Source organism: Nipponia nippon, unplaced genomic scaffold (assembly GCF_047370975.1).
Source record: "Nipponia nippon isolate SJK-2023a ecotype South Korea unplaced genomic scaffold, ASM4737097v1 scaffold_4, whole genome shotgun sequence".
In the NCBI taxonomy this organism is placed as follows: Eukaryota; Metazoa; Chordata; class Aves; order Pelecaniformes; family Threskiornithidae; genus Nipponia; species Nipponia nippon.
In genome coordinates, this window is record NW_028262358.1 from 48254987 (window position 1) to 48276160 (window position 21174).

The 21174-nt window shown below is 43.1% G+C and overlaps 1 protein-coding gene across 29 annotated transcripts in view; it reads right to left on the minus strand.

The window, feature by feature from the left end:
* AFDN (afadin, adherens junction formation factor) overlaps positions 1 to 13582 on the minus strand; it is a 132704-nt gene extending 119122 nt beyond the window's left edge. For all 29 annotated transcript variants that reach the window (XR_015708194.1, XM_087774597.1, XM_087774596.1 and 26 more), the window contains exon 1: positions 13049 to 13582. Coding sequence is in view for 28 of the 29 variants with exons in the window: in XM_087774597.1 (XP_087630723.1) it covers positions 13049 to 13156 (108 nt within the window). In the remaining variant the exon portion in view is untranslated. The remainder of the gene's footprint in view (positions 1 to 13048) is intronic.
* Between the last annotated feature and the right edge of the window lie 7592 nt (positions 13583 to 21174).

A 21174-nucleotide genomic window follows, 5' to 3' on the forward strand; every position in this document is an offset into this window, starting at 1 on the left:
AATACCAACATACAAATTTAACTGCTACTATTCAGTACTTATGGATGCTGTAAAAGTGGTAAGGATCAGCTCAAATCAACTACTAAACATCAGCAGCAGCAAAGCCCATCGCTGCCTTTTGCTATCATCAACACCATAGAGCTGGAAGAGAATCAAAGATGGACAGTTCCATGCTGCAGAAGACAACCCCCATGATGGCAATCAGATGGCAGTGACAGGAGGAAGAGGGTCAACACTACCACCTTTCTTTCTGTGCCTCAGAAGTGCTGAGAGGTGGGTGAAGAAGCAGCTGCAGAACAGAGTATGTATGTATATGCAAAACTGTTCATCCTCTTTTACAGCTGCTGAGGTGGAAAAGGCTTCAGATTACTTAAGCATCTACACACCATGCCAAAGAACAGTGCTCTTCAATATTTTACTTCAGAAATTAAGGGTATAAAGGTATCAGAAATATCCTGGTATCTCAATCTGCTTGCATACTTCTACTACTACTGATAATGTCATGGTATTACCTTGGAAGGAAGGGAGTTGGAGCTAGGAAAAAGACGTGTATCAAGGATCAGATCAATTCCTTGGCTGTTCTGCACCATAAAGAAATACCCTGTTTATCCTCAGGATTTGGCTAAATTTAGCTACTCTACCTGCTGTGAGTACCATCCAAATTACCTTTAAGGTAATTAGGAAGCAATTTTTCCCCTTGGTACAAGATTCCCTTCTCAGCAGCTGAGGAATTCAGAGCAAGGTTAATCCAGAAAACTGTCCCTACCTGGCAGGTACCCAGAATAGATAACACTCAAACTGAAAGCATATTAGAAGAAGGAATCCTCTCCAAAATAAGGAAGACCTATCTATGGTTATACTAGTGCAGCAAGCAAGAAATAAAGACCTTTTCTCCCCACTCCCTTAGAAGAAAACCCCACTGTCACAGCCAGCATCAGCACAGGGACTAGCTGGTTATAAAGAGGCCTGATTGCAACCGGTCAGCCACTCCAAACCCAGAAGTCCACATGGCACGTGCTAGAGGACTGGCTGATCAGTAACCTCATGGGAAGCTACTGACAAAGCTGCATAATCATTAAGTCATGCTCCCAGGGTCTTTCTGAAGCCTGTAGAGCAGGATACACACATCTGAAGACTGTTGGGATTGGCATTTTTCACGCTAAGTAGAAGACTGGGGTGTCCGGTTTAGGGTTGTGGATTTGAGATTTTTGGGGCAGAGCATGAGTGGCAGAAATGTGGAAGAGAAGGGTTCTACATAGGCAGGTTTATTGAGAGAGCTCGATCAGTGCATTTATAATGAAATACATGGATATTTATGAGCATCCATGCACACAAGGATGCTTAAAGACCTGGAGACGAATGCAGACCACTGAAGATAAGACAGACACTTAAGGTAAGTGCTGAGTTTCAATAGGTTTTTACAAACTTCAAACTACCACTATCAGTGTTGTACAATACTCTGCATGAGACACGACTGTCTCACATTGGTACAATGCTGCCCAAGTTCTGTGCTGCCACCTGATAGTTATCACTCAAAATGAATGAAGATTACTTTGAGAAGGCAAAGTTTTCAAATTTGGCTAATCTCTCAGAAATTTGATGCACTGTTTTTCTGAGTTCACACTTAATGCAGGTGAGAAAGCGCAAAAATAAAAGTATTCTGGAATTTGTAATAGACTGCAATTTACTTCCAACAACAAGAATTAGTAACTCCTTCAGAACTACTAATACTCAAGATACTGAGTCAGTATCAGATTGTTAAAGAGAGTTTCTTGATTACTACTTTGGAAAATTCTACTAAGATTTTGAACACCGTAAAATTCGAACACTGTAAGGTCATCACAGATCCTACTTTACAGGCCAGCTTCAGTCAAAAGCTATACACAGACAGATAGAAATCAGAAGGTAATAGAAAACAAGATTTTTCACTGCAAATCCTGACAAAGGCTCTAGGATAGAGACTGTATTTCTCCTCTTCCACATTTTTTTTTCATATTAAATGACTATAACACCTGAGACAGACTTCAAACCCAGCTCATGTCTTGAGCACTTCCTGGGACTGTAATAATTTCATCACTTTGGGAGGGTTAGGTCTTTAGATGCTTGTAGGTGGCTTCAGTGAATGTGCCAAAAGTCAGTGCATAAAATTACTTCATTTTTTTCCCAGTCTACATATCAATCTTTATCTGCCTGAAAACAGTTTGTCATAGGCATAGCAGCTGAATTTATTGAAACAGTCCTTGTTGCGCTATGGCAACAACTAAAACACTCTTGTAATACTAGATACGATTTCAGTATTTCTGGAGACTTTATCGAAAGTATTCCAATACATGTCTTACACAAAACAAAGAAGGGCTTTGTTAGAGCACTGCACCAATTTTTGAAGAAGGAAACAGTTGTTTGGTTTTTGTTTGTTTTTTTTTTTTAAAGGCTTCAACAAAGCAAAAGAATTTGATCACAAAATGCAATAATCTTAAGTAATTCCACTTTTGGGTTTCCTCACTATACAGCAAACACTAGACATAAACCAATTAGCAGGTTGAGCAATGTTTTCATTAGTAAATATTGTCTTTCCATCACCATTTTCAATTCTTTTTCCTTTTCCCGATATGAAAACAATCTACCCCAGTCTTTCAATAGCCAGAATAAATACAGAAAGTGTTAAAGAACTCTTTTAAAACTTCCGTTCTATTTACATTGAAAATAAGTAGTATTCATGTTCAGTAAGGCTATCACTTTAAATGGAAACAACTTATGTGTTTTCTAATAAAATGCCTAGCATTCTACAAGTATGCAATGCCTGGATATGATCCGAACGCAGTAAATATTATCAAACTACATATGAAAGGTGAATACAAGATGGATTCCTGCAGATTTCTTAACATAAAAGAAATGATAATATAAAGATCATTTTATCAATGCAAAGCTTTCTAAAACACAACCTGGTACAATTTGGTCTGTTTCCACATAAACATCCTCCTGTCCAGGAGGACACTGCACCACAGACAGCACTGTCCTACTGGTTTTTTAAATGGAGAACATGGAATAATTGTTTTTACTAAAATTGAGAACAACAACAAAATAGTCAAAGGGCCCTTTTTAATTTCACGCTGATGCATTGCTCAAAGTAGAGCACCTCCTGGGAGGGCAGAGAGAAGGAGACCTTTTGTTGTTGTAGTCATTGGGGGAGGGTTTCTTTGTTTGAACTCTTTTGCCCAACCATAGGCTATGCAACAGCTACTAATCTTCATTAAGAAAGGGGATTCTGATCTTCCACTGGGTTTGGGGAGCAATACAACTTGTACTTAAAAGCATGACACTGCAATTAAGTCGTTATCTGCCTGTAAGAAAATACTCATGTGTGGACTGACGACTCATGTGACAAAGTTCTGCTAAACAGCTCATGGGGTTCTTGAAAAAATCTAGGCACTGAAACTTTAGTTCACAGACACTGCTATGGGCAACATACTTTGTTGGCCAAATAAATATTGTTGCCAGAGAACTCATTCTTTCACTTTTTCCCACTATGAAGGTGCTTTCACTACAAAGTAGACCAGAAATTCAGCCATGCCCTGGGACACAATTCATCAAGGGCAAGCCTTAAAACGGTTCATCAAGAAACTGTAAATCTAGTATTAGGTGGTAAGTTATCATAAGAGCTTTCATATTCCTTAGTTCTAGCTACAGCAGAGTACAACATATCAAAGTAGCAATAAAAACAATGAACAAATAAAACAAACAAACAAAAAAACCACCCTGGAGCCATTAACACACATCACCACTTTTGTTTCAGTCTGCCACTGCTCTACAGCAACTAGTGATGTATTACATGAAACCTAGTCTAGAATATTTATCTAAGAGTTGACCTGACATTAGGAGTCATATATTCAGATACTCAATTTCCAATTACATTGCAAATCAGCAGGTCTTCTAATGTCCTTGAAAAGAATCACTAGAGTTAACTCTTGACTTTTTTTTTTTTTCCCAAGTATAGTGTATCTTATACTCTTGGAATACATGAATAAAATTAGAAATCCATTTATAATTATTCTTAAGATATACCAAGCACCATTTTAAAAAGCTTAAAACTTGCAAAGTTGACTATGTGTAATTTCTGCTCAACTGGAACAGATTCCATGGACAAACTTAAAGAAGAGGAGTATACACAATTTCATCAGTACAGTCATAAACTCTATTAACAGACTCTCCTATTTATTGGACGAAATTCAAAGACAGATTAGAAATACGTGTATTGGGGTATTATTTAGATTTCCTAGTGTCCCATTTGCGTTTACAACTAACACCATGTATTGATCTTCTAGATGACAACTCTAGCCCTAGGACTTTTTTCCAGTTCTTTCAGGATTCAAACTCTACAGACATTTCCAGAAGTAATCAGTAATCTACACCAAAATTGACCAAGACAAACCAGGTCAATAAAGAGCCCTGTCCTGCTCAGTGTGGAGAGAAATGAAGAAAGCAGTATCTAGACAGATGGCTTCTTCATAAGTAGACAAAAATGAAGGTGGTATCAGAGGAATGGCTCCCTGGTAAGAATATCTGGGATAGAACATGATCTGAAGAGGAGCTGAGCAAAGGGCCTTACAGGGGAGCACACAAGGAAAGAAAGCAGCTCTAGCAAATGCAATGAAATATAACATATGATAATACTAATCAGTCGATAACCTTGAGGCTAAAGCCTGTAACAGGAGTAGATGGCCATAATCCTGAAGTATTACACGAAACGGTTTTACCAAGTTATACATACCCAACAGAGAAAAAGTAAAAGTCACCTAGAATAAGAAGGTATCAGCAAAACAGGCGAATACTGAAAAAAAAGAAGCAATCAACATTGGACTTCATGTCAAAGCAGATTTTTTGGTCTTACTAGAGAACCAAACTAGACAGCAGTGAAAAGCAGAATTGCAATTTGATGTTTGAGGGGAACCAATCACATGGAAAACTTATCCTCCCACTGCAAAAAGTTACGTTATGACCATATACATTTGTTCATTATGCAGAAGATCACAAGGCACAATACAGTCCAGGAAGATAGCTTGAACGTTACTGCTAGACCTGAACTACTACTACAGAATTTTCTCTCTTGTCTCCTGTTTCCATCGTGGATTATCAAACTCCTAGACAGGGACAGTTACAGAAAAGCTGTAAGCAGTTTTTACCTGCAATTAAAGACCGGAGGGGGGCACTCTGCAGACTGTTTACCTACAATTATGAGCTAAGTCATGCATGCATCCAGAAGAACTATCTAATACCTAGTTTGGCTTATCCTGATAACATTCATTGAAAGAAAAAAAAAAAGAGTTAGCTAAAGAATATTTTTAAGCCCCTTAGTTATAAAAATAAACCAAGACCATGAAAAAGCTGGCTCTGATACACACCTTGACTACAGAAAACACTGAGCAACAACTTGGGAAAGAAGAGATATGAACATTTCCTTTACAGAGGCCACTGAACTGAATGACAATGCTAAAAATTAATGTTCTTACTGTAAATTTTAGCTTCAATTTCCACATTCTTGATTGCTTAGCAAACAACAAAAATGAAAGGAGCATCTCGATGCAAATCAGTAAAGTTTACATTTCCTTCCTTGAAAACAAGAGAGGAACATGGAAGGAGGTAAGGAAATGAACAAGCGGAGAGAAAAGAGAGCAAAGGAAACCCAACAAATCAGAAAAAGCAATGGTCCTTGAGCATTTTCACTTTTAATGATCTTGATTCCATCCAGAAAGAGAAATGTATTGTGCTATATTTTTTACACAAACCTCAAAAAATTTCCAGGGGGATGTGCATTCAACATTATTTCCCGTTTCCTGATGCACAAAACTAGACAGCAGACAGTTGTTTATATAGCAATTCTTAACTCCACTATGAGCTAAGACATGCAACATGTTGCCCACTTACCTTCATCTCAGCTACTTAACAAACATAATTAACATGAAAACATTGCTTAACAGTTACTGAAATCATTCATATGTTGGGATTTTTATATCCAGTTAAAAAAAAAACTATCCTACTAAAATATTATTGTATTTAACTGCTAGCAGCTGATTTTTCAAGGTAAAATTATGTTGCGAGGAGAAAAGATCTCCAAAATCAATGTTACAACCTTAACAGCAGAAATTAACTGGCTCTAGCCTTTCCACAAGCTCAAAGCAAAATCCCATACATTGCTATTCACTGAAATGAGCATCACTCAATAGATATTTTATACATATTTTTCCTAGCCAAAAATCAAGAATTACCTAAGTAGTGCTTTACTCAAATACACTTGAGAAGAGGCTTCCATTAGCATGAAGTTCATTTTGAAAGACAGAGCAAATACTCCATTACTTCTCTGGAATATCTGCTAAATTTGACTTCACTTAAGTTTACGATAACATTCAGTTTATTACTTTACATGGTGATTTTCAGTTCCACCTTCATCAGAACCACTGGTCAAAACCAGAAGTTATTCTTTATGCAGCGCTCTGAATTTTGCATAGCCAGAATCTATTTCCCTTCATTTGTAACAGAGCAACTTTTCAAACAAATTTTGACACAAAGATAAATTTAGAGTGATTTCTTATGATCTACATACTTATCACAAACCCCAGTTCATTTCAACTTTTAACATCTTCCAGCTAAGTTTTAGTTTTTCTTACCCCATTTAGATGACAAAAGCATTTATGGACAAAAGCAAAATTTTATGAATTATAAAGCAAGGTTTTCCTCAAAAATCATAGAAGTGTGTTCCATTCATTTTGTTTTAACTTTTTTGAAAGAGAAATACTTTTGCCAGAAAAAAAAAACCACACTTGTGCAAACAAAGTAAATTCCTTACATGTCCAGAGGACTAGGGTTTTTTTCAACTGAAAAATAATGCTTGCCAATGGCATTTTAGGCAGGGAACAGATTCACACATCAGGAGGGAATTCTTAAAGCTAGTATGTCTGAACTGTATGGACCTAATTAGCCACTAACTCAAGAAATAACTTACATAAGGAATATTAAAAGCACAGCATAAAGCTTCTTCCTAGAAATACTTTCATGACATTGTCTGTAGATTGTGGTCAAGATCTTAATTCAAACATCTTATTGCTCTCTAGATAGTAGCGATTGTATTTCATTTGTAAAGACAGACTATTCACTATACTCAGTTAAAGGAAAACTGGTCTCCAAATAGTCCTTTTGATGCAAATGAGCAGACCTGTGTCCCTGACTTCTTTTCTCCAGCCATTTCAATGCAGAACTAGAACTCAACGGACTCAGTAAGCTGCAATTACAAATTGCTAACCTCTAACTAACTCTTCAGTGTTTTTACGTCCTCTTGAACTGTGTCTGTTTAGTGATAATAATTATTGAAAAATACTCCACTCGCTAAAAAGCACAGGCACCAGTCCTTAAGATTCCAAGACACCTTTCCAGACTGTCTAAATATTAGCTTAAACATTTGTTGCAAAGAGAATTTGTTTTCCATACTATAGGTTTGGCAAACTTAAAAAGACAGTATTTGCAGATATATTATCAGCTTCTTGAGATCTATACAGTTTGCAGAGTTGCACTAGTTAAAACTACTGAAAGCTGTGGAATCCAACATGTGGAGAAGGCACAAGCATTTCCACCATCTAGATGATGTTTCCCTACCTCCAGACTTGCACTTCCACTACTTGTATCACCCGTAATGCAACAGGCATAGTCACTGAGAATCCCAATCTTAAAACACGAGTCCTTTTAGAAGTCTCGGAGCCAGATTTTTAAAAGCCTACAAGTGAGTAACCATGCAGATAGGAATCTGCAGGGGGTTTAAAACCTAAAAGATGCCTAACTCCTATTGCTTTAACTAGATTTAAATAAAGAGCTTGCACAACTACTTTGAAAAGACTACAAGACTTGCATCATATCTTAGTCTTCCCTATGACACTTAATGAACCAGAATTAGATCTGAACCCAAAGAATAAAGACAAAAATTACATCGACCCTAAAATATCCTGTCATCCAGTGTACTGTGCAACATTCTCCATAGATTGCTTAATTGTATTTAAAGCCAATGAAAAGACTTTAAAACATACTGACTAGACCAAACATATACAACACAAGAACATGGGGGAAATCAATATTAAAAAAAGGCAACAAAACAAAACACACACCAAACAAACAAAAAAACCTCTAATTCCAAAGAGTTATTCCTAATACCTTGTTACTAAGACTACACAAGGTATTTCAGACAAAAAAAAAAAAAAAAAAATCATCAAATAGTCATAAAGACCTTCCAAATTTCTCGGGGGTTTTTTTGTTGGTTTTTCTTTTTTAAACTACAGCCATTTAAAAGTTGAATGCTCCATTAGGAGTTATTCTTAATGCAAAGCATGTTATTTCTCTAAGCTTTTTGATTAGACCTTTCCACTTTTGTTAATACGTAGGTGTATTAGATCAGTTTAGAACAGTTTTCTCCATCAGAAAACAAAACTACAACAGATCAGTGTTTCTGAGAACAATCCCCAAGCCCTTGGGCAAATATAAAAAAAATCCCACCTGTTCTAAAAAGTGTCTATCTCCAAAAATAAAATGCAATTCACATTCCTAACCCACAAACCACAATCAGAAAAAACACAGCACTTCTATTCCTCTCATACACAGTTATCAAAGCATACCTTAAAGATTAAACTTTATTTTGCCATCAAGATGAACAATAATTGTAACACCTAGTTCACGTATGGCATCTTAAACCAACAAGTCTTAAATGCTTTCAGGATTTATATTTATTTTATCCAATAGTGATAAACACACTAGTCTACAGTGCCTTTGCATTCCTTGCTCTTCCCCAAAACATCCATATGCAGTTATTTTATATAATCAATCACTTAATTCTAGTAAGCAGTTTCATGGGGCGGGGGGGGTGGTGGTGTAAAAGTGTATAAGTGCAAATCATTTCTATCTACAAGCTTCTGAACAACTCTATGCACTTGTTACCAAATTATTAATTCAAACTTATTCCTTTTTGAAAAGTTTGGGTACTATAATCACCCAAGACTTAAATCAAGATCAAAACATCAATTTATCTCATACTGCAAAAAGTCTTTTTACTGCATTTCTATTCTTGGCCCCAAAAAAGGGGGGGCGAGGGGGGGAGCAAAAAAGCAAGGCAAATATTAAAAGCATCCAAAAACTTGGTAATACTTGGAACAAAGGCAAGGGGAAAGTGGAACCAGATTTAAAGAAAAGGCTTAACATACTATTTCATTTTGAGTCTGGCTGTTGACTTACCTACAAACAAAAACATGATTTACCCCACATTTCCCCAAAACCTGCTGTATCTTTTTTAGACTTGCAAAACTGAGTAGCTGTCTCATCATTTAAAGTAGAGACAGGACAGCTTAATCAAGTTTAAATTAGTACCAGTATTACAGATATATTGAGCAAAGGTCTTTACCTAGCATCACTCCTGACAATTTTAGAGTTTACATGGTATTGGCTGCTAGAACTTTAAAAACAGAGTTTTGGTTTTGTTCATTTATAAGCTTCTCAAGCCACAGAGCTTCTCTCAGCTACTTTCTGAATACAAAAAATAAATCTTCAGAATGAAAATAATGCAAATTATTAACAGATTTCTCAGAACAGCAGCAAGTGTTAGAATTGGTAAATACCTAACGAAGTTAAAATTACCACCTTGCTCTCGAGCATGAGTCCACAAGTGACTTCAGTGAAAGCATAAGCGAAGGTATGAAACCCTCACTCCCAAGAAGTCTTCAGTCCTCCTCACATGGGATACAGACAGAGGAATGCTCAACTTTGAGCATGGAACAGAAAGTTCCCTTCACCTCTGTTTTGCTGGGGAAAAGTAGCACTGAATGACTTAGTTAACTGTTCATATCACATAGGAAGTTAGGAAAAAGTAACAGAACTCTACAATATGCCCTACCCAAGGCTCTTGCTTTTCAATATCTTACAGGCAATATACTTTAAGAAATAATTTGTGCCTGACTCTCAGAAGAGGCAAGTAGTCAAGTAGATCTCTAATCCCTTAGGACTAGGCGACACAATAAAATTTTAACAGGAATTCAAACTGACTCATTTCATGAAGCACTTCTCCAAAAAAACCCCACACATTTAAACTACTTTCAAAATACATTCACAACCGAGTCACATTTTACACTCTCCAATTAAAGTGATGAGGACCCAATGGAATTAGAGCAATTGTGTCTGACCAAAGAATTAGACCTTTCAAACGCACCAAGGTATATCAGTAGGTCACATGCGAGTACCTTTCACTGTCATAGCCTATGCTATACTGTCAGAACTCTAGTCAATTTACATTAGATTTCACTCTTCCTTTTCTTTTCTGAATAAGTAAATCTCCCTGAAACCCTACTATTAAGGAAGTGATTAGCTCCTCTGGAAAATCCTACTCTCGCGATACCGTAAACTTAAAAGACAAGTCACTTAAACCAGATCGTTTACACTGAAGCAATGCCTGAAGAATCACTGTGAGGCATCAAGTCTCGATATTCTGAACAAGATATATACAACCAGAAGCTCCTGGGTGACAGTTCGCAGTATGGGCACGTGCTAGCTGCAAAGTTAACCCAGCAGGCCAACGATCATGTCTGAAGTTTAAAATGATCCGGTTCGGCCCAGCTCAGGCACACCCAACCAAAAGTCACATCCAGGTTACTGCATCTTCACAGATGCCACGCTTGCTGCAGCCCCTACAATAAGCAAGACGTGCATTATGGTCAAGCTGAGCCTGGAAAAGCAGGGAAAACAACAGAGGATTGTCAGCTCTCAAGCAGTCTAGTGAAAGAGCTTTCATTTAAGCTGATAAATAGTACACATGTGAATCACACCATCATCTGGGTTGAAATTATTGCCAAATTTGGGTCAGCTCAGGATAACAGTGAAAAAAAATGTGAACATTTGTATTTGTAATTATCTGGAAGGAAAATACACTTTATCTACAAAACAGTTACCCACTGCTAGTTTATAGTACACGCACCTGCAGTCTTATGAAACACTTTTAGAACTAGCAGTCTAAAAAGCTCAGACGTTCAGAGATACGCATGCACTTAATTTTTACTATCAGTAGTTCAACTGAAATAAATGTCATCGTTGACAGCAGTAAGCATGCTCCTATACAGGTTCAGAGGCTCAAACTGCAGAATTGTGGAGCTAACGCAAGTAAAATTTTTTTTTTTTTTCCATAGTAACTATAACAAAGCTGGTAGCTTTGGTGCAAAGTCTAGTTAATTATGATAAACATGTAAGGCTGACCTAAAAAATGGTAAGATTTCTTAAACTACTTAGTAACAAAACTACAGCAGCACAATCTGTCATCAACACAAAGAAAACAGGTTGGAGTTAGAATGTATTGGGAATGGACAAATGCATTCATCAGATAAGAAATAAGCCACAGACAGTTAGCAGTCAACCTGCAATTCCAGAAAGACTGTGCTATGTTCTCAAACACAATCACGAAGGCTCTTTCACGCTACCATCAGCCTGCTTTTTCGAACAAGCGCCCGTCAGCCAACAATGATATTGTTAAAACCTAAGCAATACAAGCAAGGAGCTCTAATTATGATAAATATTGCAAGATGTAGGAAATAATCACTGAAACCCCTCATCTTGGCGTTCAAGAAACAGTTTGCATCGAGCAGAACTGGAAATACCCAAAGCAATTCTTTTCAAGCTATCACAGACTGAATAGCCCTAGAATTCCTTTCAAGGCTTTTTCGTGGCTACCCTAGCAGTCAGCACCTGGATGCAGAAAGAGGAGCGAGCTCCAAGACCAAGCCAACGTGATTTCTCAGAGGTTTCTGTTAATAAACAACCAGGAGCGGGGCCAGGCCAAGAGCAAGTGTGAATTTCCTCCTTTTCCCCGGGAACACGCACATGATCAGCCTCCACCCTCCGAGCAGGCAGCCCGCTGTCACACACAAACAGGGCTGGAACCTGCCCCCCCCCCCCCCCCCCCCGCCGCTTTCAAACGAGACGCACAGCACGAACCAGCCAAAGGGAACATGACAAGGGGTAGCGATAGGGTGTGATTTGACTATTACTGTTTTAAAAAAAAGTAAACCCCAGCCTCTCTCAGCCATCAGAAACACCCATTTCATTAGGAAGAAATTACCCGCTGTGTTTTTCCGGTACAACATGTGAACTCAGGACTAGGAACCTGCGCCTGGTATTTACTTTACAGGGCAGGCTGGGAGGCTGGCAGCCTGCAGGCGCGGGGAGCCGAGGCGCTCCGGCCGTCACGCCCCGGGAAGGCTGCCCCGCAGACTGCACCAGCGACCCGGCGAGCCGCCGAAGTGGAGCAGGTTGCTCTCTAAGAGGCGCCTTCTGCACAAAGCGGAGTATGTAAAGAAGCAAACAAGCAGCAACAAAAAAAGCCCACCGGCAGGCTTCTCAGCCCTCCTCTTCCACCCGCCGCCTTTCGGCTCTGTTTAAGCCACAGACAGATAAAAAAAGCCCACAGCGGTAACCCCTTTCGGGGTCGGGGGGGGGGGGGGGGGGGTAGCTGCTGTATTACCGCCCTTGCCCGCCTCCTTTCGCCACCTCCAGCCCCCAGAGGGTTTCCTGCCTGGGAGCCGTATGTCCCGCGGGGCCGGGCCGGGCCGGCATGTGCCCGGGGTAGGGGAGGAGAGGAGAGGAGAGGCGAGGAGAGGAGGGGAGGGCCGGGCCCCGGCGCTGCGCTCCCGTTCTCCCCCCGGCCGCTGCAACCTGCCTTTGCCCGAGCCGCTCCGGGCACGGCAAGGGGCCCGGCGCTCGCTCCCCGGCCCTCCCCGCCCAGGCGCGGAGCCTCCTCCCCGGCCGGAGCGGGCCGCGCGTTAGCGGGGAGCGGGGGGAGGCCTGTGTCCGAGCCCCCGGCCTCCCGGGCTGGGGGGGCGCGGCGCGGGGGGCCGGGCTGACCACGGGCCGCGGAGCGGAGGCGGGCGCGGCCTGGCCCGGGCGCGGTGTCTCACCTCCCGGGCGGCCCGGAGCGGGTGGCGGGGCGGGCCGGGCCGCGGCGGGCCGGCCGGGCCGGGGGGGCCGCGGCGGGGTCGCTCACCTCGGTGGGGTCGCTGATCTCGAACAGGTCCAGCCGGTTCGCGTTCCAGTGGTTGATGATGTCGGCGAGTTTGCGCCGCTCCTCCTCCCGGCTGCCGCCGCCCGACATCCTCGCCGAGCCCGCCGCCGGGGAGCCGAGCCGGGGCCGGGCCCTCTCCGCCGAGCCCCGGCGAGGGGCGGAGGCGCGCAGGGAGCGGGGTTCCCTCAGTCCCGGCTGGGGGGCGGCTCTCTCCTCGGCCGCTGCCGGCACGGGCGCCGCGGAAACGCCCCGGGATCGCGGCGGCGATAGCGATCGGCCCCGGAGGACAGCGGGGAAGGAGAGAAAGAGAAAGGGGGAAGGGCGGGGAGGGGGCGGGGAGGAGGAGGAAGGATGCCCCGAGTCGGCGGCGGCGGCGCCCGGCGTCTCTCCCGGCTCGGCAGCGTCTGTCCCCGCTCGCCTGCCCTGAGCCGAGCGAAGCCGCCGCTGCCGCCTTTCTCCGCCCCGGTATCGCCCTCCCCTCGCTCGCTCGCTCCCTCACACACCGTCCCGTGCGCGCCCCCGCCCGGTCGCCCGCCCGCCCGCCTTCTGCCGCGCGCTCCCGCCGCCCGTCACCTCCCGGCGGTGGCCGCGCGCCTCAGGAGGGCGCCCCCTCCCCTCCCCTCTCCTCCCGCTGCCCCCGGCGCGGGGCCGGGGCGGGGCGGGGCGCGGCCAGGTGCGGCGGGGGCCGCCGCGGGGGGGGGGGGGGGGGCGGCGGCCGGGGACACGCGGCGGCCGTTGGCGCGGCGGGGGGGGCGGGGGGGCGGCAGGAGGGCCCTCGCCGGCAGCGGGAGCCCCGGCTGCCGCGCCGGGCCGGCGGTCGGGCGGTCGCAGCAACAAAGGGCCTGGGCCGCCGCGGCCGCGAGAACAAAGACCCCGCGGGCGGAGGCTGGCGCGGCCCCGCCGTGGCCTCTCCGCGCCTGGGCGGGCGGGCGGGAATGTCCCCGCTTCCCAGCCCTCCCTCCCCGCCGAAACCCGCCCTGCCCGCGGGCAGAGGTCAGGGCGCACGGCCGGGGGGGGGACGAGCAGGTCAAGGCCGCTGCGCGGCGGAGTTCCCCGGCCCTCACCTCGCCCTTCCGCGCCTCGGCGTTTGCCTGCAGAGCCAGGAGAGCAGCGCTGCGCTGCTTCCCCGGGCGCTGCTCTGTTCAACGATGTTTACGGCGTGTTTTCGGAGCGCTGCGTGGAAGGAATTGTCTGAAAAGACTGTATTGACAGAAATTTCCGCAGCTTGAGATGAACCTGAGGTGGAGTTAAAGCACCAGATACGTTTTAATCGTTTTTAGATCTGTAATTTATGTGTGGTTTCTCACAAAACGTGTCTGTTATGGGCATCGCCCATTGTCCAGGCTCTGGAATCCAGTACAGCTCTGGAGGTTTGGCTTTGTTTTTTACTCGCTGAAATAAGTAATGCGTCCTGATAATTCAACGATCGTTGTTTGTTTTGCGTTCGGCACCCTCTGAAACTGGGTCCTCGAACAGTCATAATTTGAACTCGGTTATCCGAGTGTGTGGGTTTTTTTGGTTTCTTCACGTGGTTAAAAAAGGGGAAATACTGTTTCTTTTTAGTGTACCTGGCAAAGTATTCCAAGTTCCTCTTTGCTGAGGGAGTTCAGATGAGTGGGTTTTGGTGATGAAGTTTTGATTGGCTGGGTTATTTGAAGAAGGAGATTCCTCAGAGGCCTTGTCTACATTAAGCAATTAAATTATTGTTTTTATCCAGCAGTATAGCTCCTGTATGAGTACTAGCAGTTCTGGTTTTACAGGCGAAGGTCAGTTATACTTTTGCCCTACATCTGTAACTGTGCCATATTAGAGCTTTACAGCTCCAACGACGGAGGAGATCCCATTTCTTGGGTCCCAGACTCTGGGAGGGGTTGAAAGGCTGCCTGAAAGCCCTTGCAGAACTTGGAGGTGGGGATGCAACCTCAAGTTCCTGTAATATCATAACCCTAAGACTATACTTTATTCCTTTTAGAAGTAAAGTGTAGAGAGAAGAGAAAGAAAAACCTGAACATAACTCCTCTTACGTAAAAGGGAAAAAAAATTATGCTGGATTTTTTTTCCATATCCAGAAAAGAGTGTGCTGCCAGATAACTTTGGATGTTCTGGCAGTGCCTGCAAAGATCAGGAAACCATGTGAAATCTGTGATGCGATAGTCCACAACCCAGGCAGATAGCTGCGTGCTCTGTCACAGGTGGCGTTTGCGGAGCGGCGTGCTGATTTGGATGCTTGGCTCTGTCTGGATATTGGTGAAATGGGATTGTTCAGGACACAAGATGAGAAAGAGTGGCTGTATTACTTCAAGATTAGGAAGGAGACTTTTAGGTACAGGGTGTGCATAGATCGCCATTTTGCTTTTATGAGCTACGTAGATAAAATTGTTTTTCCTGGGGAAAAGAGGCAGTTGCTCTGGGAAAACTGGCTACCCAAAGTGATTGATTTAGCATTGCTGGCATGCCTGGGTTTTCAAATGGCGAGGAGCACCAGGAATAAAATCATCACTCTGCTGGACCCACGTGGTGTATATAATCAGCTGTGAATTTATTTATTTCTATTTTAACTGCAGCTAGTCAGCATTTCTAAACCGTAGCTAGACTCCAGTCTGGATACAAACAGATCCCTCAAACTGAGCAGAATTGGAGCAGGCTAATAATGTTTGGATGTAATTTCTCAGAAATCCCGAGTCACTACAATCTGTTTCTGTAGTGGCAAGCGCAATGGATATGCTGCTGATGGTCAGATACCAGCAGCGCCACTCTGCTGGTTAGCTCTGCACTGAGCTGGACAGGGCTGAAGCAGTACTAAAAGAAACCAGGCCCACTTGTACCTGCAGAGCAAGCCATTGCCATCAATAGTCAAACGGCAGCAGCTTTAGTACAGCATCAGGGTTTAAGGAAAATCATAATGTAGACAAGAATTCAGCTGCCTGAGTGAACCAGCAGGACACTATGCGTATGGAGATTGTACTGTGGGAGATAAAGCATAAGCCCTGACCTCCATGGAAAAGCTAGTGTGCAGAGAGCTAAAGCATGAAATTATAGTGTACCAGCTCGTTTACAGTGGAAAATGTGTGCTGATTCACTTTCAATCCCTATTTTTTTCATAGGGCTATTGCAATGGGAAGTAAAACAGCTGCTGTAAAGCCTAGCAAGTGACATGATTCCTGTGAAGCGTTGTAAAAAAAAATTCAGAGATACTTATGAATGGAAAGCACTATACACATAAAATAATACATTATAAACAGGATTGTGTCTTTGAGCTATTATCAAGGCATCTTCCATTTAAGTTATTGCATAAAGTTACTTGAAACCATTAAAAGAAAATTTCCTCTGTATTCTTTCTGAGTCTTTTATTATTTACACAGTGAGAGGACAGATTGCTAGTTGAGGAGTTTCCAGTTCAGCCCAGCATTGCTGTAGGTAGTCCCACTGAAGCTGGTGGCAGAGTTAGATTTAACTCTATAAATGATCGCATACTTGGTAAGAAATAATAGTGTGAGAGAAGCAAAAGAACAGGGAACAAAAACTGCTTTACTTGCAAGTGATAATGAAAAATGTTTTTTACTTCTTTCCTTACTGAATAATGTTCTTTTCTTTTTAAAGGTGCTTAAGATAACTAAGCTACCGTAAGCCATTATTGTGATTGTTTGTTCAGCACTTGAAGTATAATATGCATTTTACAGAACAAATAAGATTAATGCCCTTCTCTGTAGAGCTTGCAAGCTAAATTTTGTCACAGGTGAGAGCAACAACTAGAAGAGCAATCCAAAAAGAAGCAACACAGATATACAAGGAGGCCTTTGCAATCCTCTCCATTCCCCAAGACATCCAGAAGCGCGGTGCCCGTGTGGTTACCTGCCGCAAGGGGGTCGTGTCTGTGCAGCTTCTCTCATGAATCATATTGGCGTATGTCTGTCCCTGGGGGATCTGACGGTTATAAGCAACAACAACATACAGGATCTCTTTATTTCTGCTCCTCGGCCAGTGCAGTTCGTGCAAACGGTTCTCCTGCATAGGGAAGGTTTGCGTGAAGGTAGGGTCATGCTCTGCTGGTCTCCTGGCCGCTCGCCAGCTGGCCATATGGTTGCCAGAATGCAGCATTAATTTTCTGAGGCAGCATACATCTGATGTATAGTGCCATGCTGTATAAATCAGCTCGCTATTGGAAGTTATAAATTCATAGATAAGACTGAAATTATTAAAGTAACCCGTCTCATGGCTTCCCAAGTGTGCATGCGTTTCTAGAGCAGAAGTATCGGGGCTGTAATTTTGCATAACGCAATGCAAAAGCTTATGTTAGAGCAACATCAGCGTTGCAAACCTGGGTCATCAAACTGCTGTCCTTACATAGACGACGCACCCACTGAGGTAAATAAATTAGCCGGAATAAGGATTGCAGCTTTGGACACTACAAACACACATGAGTCAGGGAGGGAAAAGAAGTTTTTCATTGCACCATTATCTCACCCGCATGAATTGCACACACTGTGTACATCAAAGTATCAATTTCGTAGCCTAATTGGTAAACAAACATAGTACATATAGGCTACGTGGGCAAATTCACGCTGCATGAAAAATCTTTACTGTATGTTTAGATCCCATTTTCCTACTGTATGAATGTAGGAGCTTATATTTAATAACCTTGGCCTCTTTAAAAAATAAGTAAGGGGAGGGGAGTAGAGGGGAAAACAGGGCAAGTGTGGCAAGTTATGTAATTGGTTTTTGGAAATCTTTAGGTTTTCAGTTCAATTATCCTCGCTCTATTTTTAAGGAGAGGGAAGCACAGAACTGTATAAATGGCAGCTATCTTAATAAATGTATCTGACTTCTGGTTTATATATGGATGAATTGTAAAAGCTGTCAAGAAAATCCCCTTAAGGAAGAGGCTTAATTTTTGTATAGAAGATCTTCCAAAGTAATTTATTGGTAAATGCTTCTTGAGTTAAGCTCCCTCCAGCTATTTTTGTATTAATAAACTAAACAGTGTAAGGGTCTTTCTCTAGCCCTACAGCCAACTGACCTAGCCTGGCCACCTCCGTGGGTTTAAATTGGTTTAGCTCTAAAACAGGGTGGCTGCATGCAGATTGCCTGCTGGAGTGGTCCCTGGCACATGCTGACTCCTAGTCTGCGCCCAGGAGTTGTTTGGTGAGCAACCCGGTTCATAGCCGGACCATGCTAACAATTTAACGTAGGGATGGTCGGGCACAGAGGAGTGGGTCTGGATGCTGAAATGGTCCGGTGGGCCGTTCAGCAGTGGAGAAAGAGCCTGGACGTTCTTCTTGCGCAGCTGGCCTCAAGGCAGCGTCCTCTGCCCGGACGGGGTGCTCAGGCATACCTGTGGTTGCAGGTTCAGAGCACGCACAGCCACCGTCCTGTCTTTGCTGAAGTGTGCTCTTTGAGCCACGTTCAGTGAGGTGGATGAGAGTTTGACTGTCTTGCGGCATGCGAGCATTCGTGTTGACTTCAGCAAGATGTATGTTTGTCTTCAGGTGAGCAGCTCCTGGAAAGCAGAAGCACATGGGAGGAGGGTCATGTCCCAGTCAGAGGTCTGCAGTCGATGTCAGCCTCATACTGGAATCCTCCTGGATTCATCCTCAGATGAATACTGAATGCTTTTCTGGAAAACAGGTTTTATCCAAGGAGTGCTGTTCTCAATGTAGAGGTATTGAGGAGAAATTTAATGGCTGGTATACACATTAGATTATCAGCTGATCCCTCCTGGCCTTATCCTATATAATTTAAAATGCAATCAGTTAAAACAAAGTTCAGAGCTGCTGCAGGTACCACAAAAGCTTTCTGATAGTTTTTATTTTTAATCACAGATCTCTACAGTATTTTCTCCCAAACTGCTGTGTTGTGAAAGAAGATGCGAAATTGGCTGACCATAAGAAGGGAAAGGAAGAAACGGAGTCTATGTAAAATTATCAAGGGAACAGTGTAAATAAACTGACATCCCCTTTCTCCAGAAATGTAGCTAATCTCTCTGTGGTATACAGCATTATTTGTAAAAATGGTAAAGATGCTTAGGTAGAAGTTATGCATTTCTTTTAAGTTGAGGGTAGCTCTCTAATCAGTGGTCCAAACGAGGCTGTTAGTCACAACAATGTGTAATCAGTTCAGGGCTCTTTGAGCAAGATGTGGTGGGTGTTTGGTCTTGTAATTAACCTGCTGCCATTGGCCACGCATTCTCTCCACCCTGTAATTACTTGACTAAAAAAATAATGCCATTCAAAGCATACATTGTATAGAAAATTAAAAGAGCATTCATTTTAATCTGTTTTCACACACGATGATTATAACTCATACATACATTTCATGTATGAGCAGAAGTCGTTTGGCCACATCTGAGCAGTTTTTGTTAGAAAAGTTTGATTTGGAAGCAAACTGGGTCAGCATGCCATTGGCTTTTTGTTTTTATTTCAGAATAATATTTTCTTTTTCAGAACCAATCTGAAAGCACCAAAAGGATTTTTCCTTTAAAATACCTTGCCACTGAGCTACGACTGTAATGGATATTCAATTATTTGCTCCAACAATCGCTGTTCTTTTAAATCATATAACATGCGAAAGTCCTGTATGTGGAAAGCTTTAGCCTCAAACACAAATATCTCAGGAAGCTTATAAGTGAAAACATTGGAGTAAACCTGTGAAATGAAAGTGCCTGTTCAGCAAAAAAAGGCCAATCCTTCCCTCGACAAGTTTTCCTTAGTAATGCTTCTGCGTTCTTGAGGTCTTTGTACAGAACAAGTATGGAACAGAAGTGGGGCTTGTATGTAGGAATGAAAAGCAACAGAAAGCGTCAGGAAAGTCCTCTGCAGAAACCTGCAGTGGGGTTTATGTTATCATCTAACCTGAATTGTCTAAAAGTTAGACGGAGAGGGGGAGTGGAGACTCCCTGTATAGGTAGTGGAGAGAAGCAGCCATTTCCAGGAGGCCATTGACACCTATCTTGTGACAGGATTAAACCCTAACTTTTAAATGGCTACAGAGAAGTGAGATGGATCCCTCCTTGAGAGGGATGCTGCCATCCCTCAGCTTCTTCAAAGCTTCAGTGTTTTGATTGTGGCACAGGCTTCCCTTCCAAGCCCCGCATTGCTTTAGCCAATGATGCCATTTTTGTGTCAGGCATGACACAGCTCTATTGGTCATCTCATTTATACAAAGACGAGGAGTCCTTCCACTTGTGTTAAACCAAATGCATCCAGCTCAATGAAGGACCTGTTTTTCACCTTATGGATGTCACAGCTCAGTCCTGCCCAACTGGGTAAAGAAGGGAATAGCTGGGGGGGGGGGGCATATCAGGCAGTGTATTTACATTGCAGAACGTGAAATAGAGGTACTTGGGCTACATTTAAAAGCGTGTCCTTTTCAGCTGGCTGAACTTGTCCATGTGAATTCTCTCCTGCCTCACCTCCTAGACAGCTAGTTGGGATGCCTGTGCTCAACACCGCATCTGCCAGCGTAGGAATACTCAATAATTACACTTCGAAATAACTGAGCCCTGACGCTTCTCTGTGAGACCAACCTTTCATACCAGCTTGTGCATTTTTTCCTCAAACACCCTCACCTTTCATCCTGTGCCGCTCCTTGATTGTGGGAAGAGACCCAGCCAAAAACACAAAGGTACTTCTTTCAGATCCTTCTAAATTCACTACAGTCATGAAGCTTGTGAATTGCTGGCCTATGGATAAGGCACTTGGTGTGCTGTGACCTTTGCTTGTTATGCTAACCACAAGCCTCATGTTTTTACCACGTTTTCCGCATCTTTCCCCTTTCTGTCTGTTCGTTATATTCCTTTACTCCTTACTGTGTTTCAATATGTGCTGGGATTTGCATATTGCTTTGAGGCAGGCACCATCTTCTTGTGCACGTGTGCAGCAGTTAGCACAGCTCAAAACAGTAGGGGCAAGATGCATCACCACGTGATAAATATTAAAGCTTGCAGGAAAGCAAGTGTGACTACCAGACCCTGGTACAATAATCGTCAGCATTTTGTATCCTTGGCTCCTTCTCCCATGAGTGCAATTTTGTACAACAACAGGGAATGGAAAAAACAGACCATCTCCTGGCAGTACAGGCATGCTGACACAATGGCAGCTAGAGCTTGTTGT